Source organism: Hevea brasiliensis, chromosome 4 (genome assembly GCF_030052815.1).
Source record: "Hevea brasiliensis isolate MT/VB/25A 57/8 chromosome 4, ASM3005281v1, whole genome shotgun sequence".
NCBI lineage: Eukaryota > Viridiplantae > Streptophyta > Magnoliopsida > Malpighiales > Euphorbiaceae > Hevea > Hevea brasiliensis.
Window position 1 is genome coordinate 23,629,358 of NC_079496.1, and position 2,783 is coordinate 23,632,140.

The 2,783-nt window shown below is 37.0% G+C and overlaps 1 protein-coding gene across 1 annotated transcript; it reads left to right on the top strand.

The window, feature by feature from the left end:
* Positions 1-2,074: 2,074 nt before the first annotated feature.
* On the top strand, positions 2,075-2,533 carry LOC110663243 (uncharacterized mitochondrial protein AtMg00860-like). Its single transcript, XM_058146280.1, has one exon. The coding sequence runs from the start codon at positions 2,075-2,077 to the stop codon at positions 2,531-2,533; it is 459 nt and encodes a 152-aa protein (XP_058002263.1).
* Positions 2,534-2,783: the final 250 nt, after the last annotated feature.

Here is a 2,783-nt window from a genome sequence, read left to right on the forward strand (position 1 = left end):
AAATGGGTGTATTTAGTGAAATTAATTTAATTTAATTTAAATAATCACTAAATAAAATTTAGCCAAAAGCCATGGGGCAATTTATAATTGTAATTTAAAATTTTTATTCCTACAGAGAGACTACTTGAAGCTGGATGCACCTAAACACAAGGAAGGAGATGATTTTTTCAAGTATGTTAAGGTAATCAAAATGATAGCAGATGAGTTGGGTGCCAATGACAGTAGGGTTATTCAAATAGTTGGCTTTACTTTGAAATGTAAAAAGGCAAAGGAATGGTATAAGGCTTATATTGCTGACACAATTGACAGCATGACCTAGTCTTAAGTTCATGGCAAAATTTACCAATTGAGCTTTTCTGGAGAGCTATAGGGAGTTATAGGTGGTAGAGTTTAAATAGTTCAAACAGACAGCTAGTATGAGTGTGGATGAATATATAAACAAGTTTGTGGATCTTCTGTAGTAGGTGGGGCAAGAGTATGATATTAACAGAAAGAAGGCCAAGAGGTACACCCAGAGGTTACACTTTAGATACTCTTCTATGATTTTGGTTGCTAAACCCATAATTTCCATTCGATAATAAATGTTGTAAGGCATTGAAGGGATTCTAGATCTGAAAAGTATTAAGGCTAAGTAGTCCATCATTCTGAAGGCTACAAATGCTAGGAGGTTTAATCATTGTTCCCTCATTCAGGACTAAGAAAGAGAAAGGAGGGATGTTTGGCAAAAAATAAAAGAAGAATAAATTTTGGAGCAAAATCAAGTTAGGCCTTAGGATGGGAAGCAGATCTAGTTCAGGTTCGGATACTTTTGATTGTGTTAGATGTGGGAAACCTTATCGAGGACCTTGCAGGAGTGCTACAGATGTGGACAAGAGGGACAAATGTCAAGGGAGTGTCCTAATATAGAAAGGGTGGCTTCTCAACAAGCAGGGTCAAGCTGTGTGGCCTAGCCAATAGTGAGATAGACTTTATGGGTCCCTCATCAAGAAGTGGACAGGGTAAAAGATGGCATTATTCTTCCTCCACGGTAGGCTTACAAAGGAGGGGTTCAATAGCATTAGCTTATATCTTTATTATGACATAACAAGAAGCCAATACCTTCAACATTGGGGTGTCAAGTAACCTTTGCATAGAAAGTTTCAATATGCATTTTTTAATTAATTCGAGTGCATCACATTCTTTTGTTAACTCTGATAAAGTCTTAAGATTAGGATTGGTAGTTTGAAATTTAGAATGTTCGCTGCTTGTTGGTGGACCAAAGTGTGACCCTTCAGTAATAAAGATGATCTATTATGCTACCTTGAACTATAGAAGTAAGGTATTGAGGTTTAAAGGATAGGATGGGTCATTGCCAATGTTCCAAGCCATGTAAGCCAGAAAGATGCTTCAAAAAGGGTGCAGAGGGTTTATAACACATGTTAAAGAAGTTATTGAGAATAGACGTGGATCAAGATCAGTTTCTTTGGTAAAAGAGTTTCCAAATATCTTTTCAGAGGAGCTACCTGAGCTGCCAGCTAAAAGGAAGATAGATTTTATAATTGATCTAGTGCCTAGCACTAGACCCATATCTATCCCTACTTAGAAGATGGCTCCTACAGAGCTGAAGGAGTTAAAGGAACAACTGTAGGAGTTAGTGGATAAGGGGTTCATTAGACCAAGTACCTCTCCTTGGGGTGCTCCTATTTTGTTTGTCAAGAAGAAAAATAGATCCCTAATGCTGTGCATAGACTACAGACAGTTGAATAAAGTGAATACCAAGAACCAGTACCCTTTACCCTATATTGGTGACTTGTTTGATCAGCTAGCAGGAGTTAGTTGTTTCTCTAAGATAGACTTAAGGTCTGAATATCACCAATTAAGGTCAAGGAGATGGATATTCTGAAGATTGCTTTTCAGACTAGGTACAAGCATTATGAGTTTCTTGATGCCGTTCGAGATAACCAATGCCCTAATGGCATTTATGGATCTCATGAATAGGGTATTCAAATCTTATCTGGATCACTTTTTGATCGTCTTTATTGATGCCATATTAATGTATTCCAAAAGTCCTGAAGAACATACATAACATTTAAGAATGGTTCTACCGACTTTAAAGGAGCATCAATTGTATGCCAAGTTCTCTAATTGTGAGTTCTGGCTGAAGAGCATATCCTTCCTGGGACATGTAGTGTCAGAGAATAGAATAGAAGTAGATCCTAAGAAGGTTAAAGTAGTGGCTAATTTGCTCAGGCTAACTATAGTGACTGAGATCAAGAGTTTCTTAGGTTTGGCTAGCTATTATAAGAGATTTGTGCCTAATTTCTCCAAGATAGATGCTCCGGTAACTAGGTTAACTCAGAAAAATAAGAAGTTTAAATGGAATGATCAGTGTGAGCAGAGCTTCCAGAAGCTTAAAGAGTGTTCGATTTCAGCACTAGTGCTAGCTTTACCTTCAGGCAATGAAGATTTCATTATTTATTGCAATGTCTCCAAAGTGGGTTTAGGATGCGTTCTTATGCAAAATGGTAGAGCAATAGCTTATGTTTCAAGGTAGTTGAAGAAGTATGAAGCTAATTATGCCACTTATAACTTAGAAATAACGACTGTAGTCTTTGCCCTAAAGATATGGAGACATTATCTATATGGGGCTAAATGTGAAATTTCATAGACCATAAGAGTCTATAATACATATTCAATAAAAAAAAGCTGAATCTCAAACAGAGAAGATGGGTAAAACTACTTAGTGATTATGATTGTGCCATTTTATACCATCCAGGGAAGGCAAATGCTGTTGCAGATGCCCT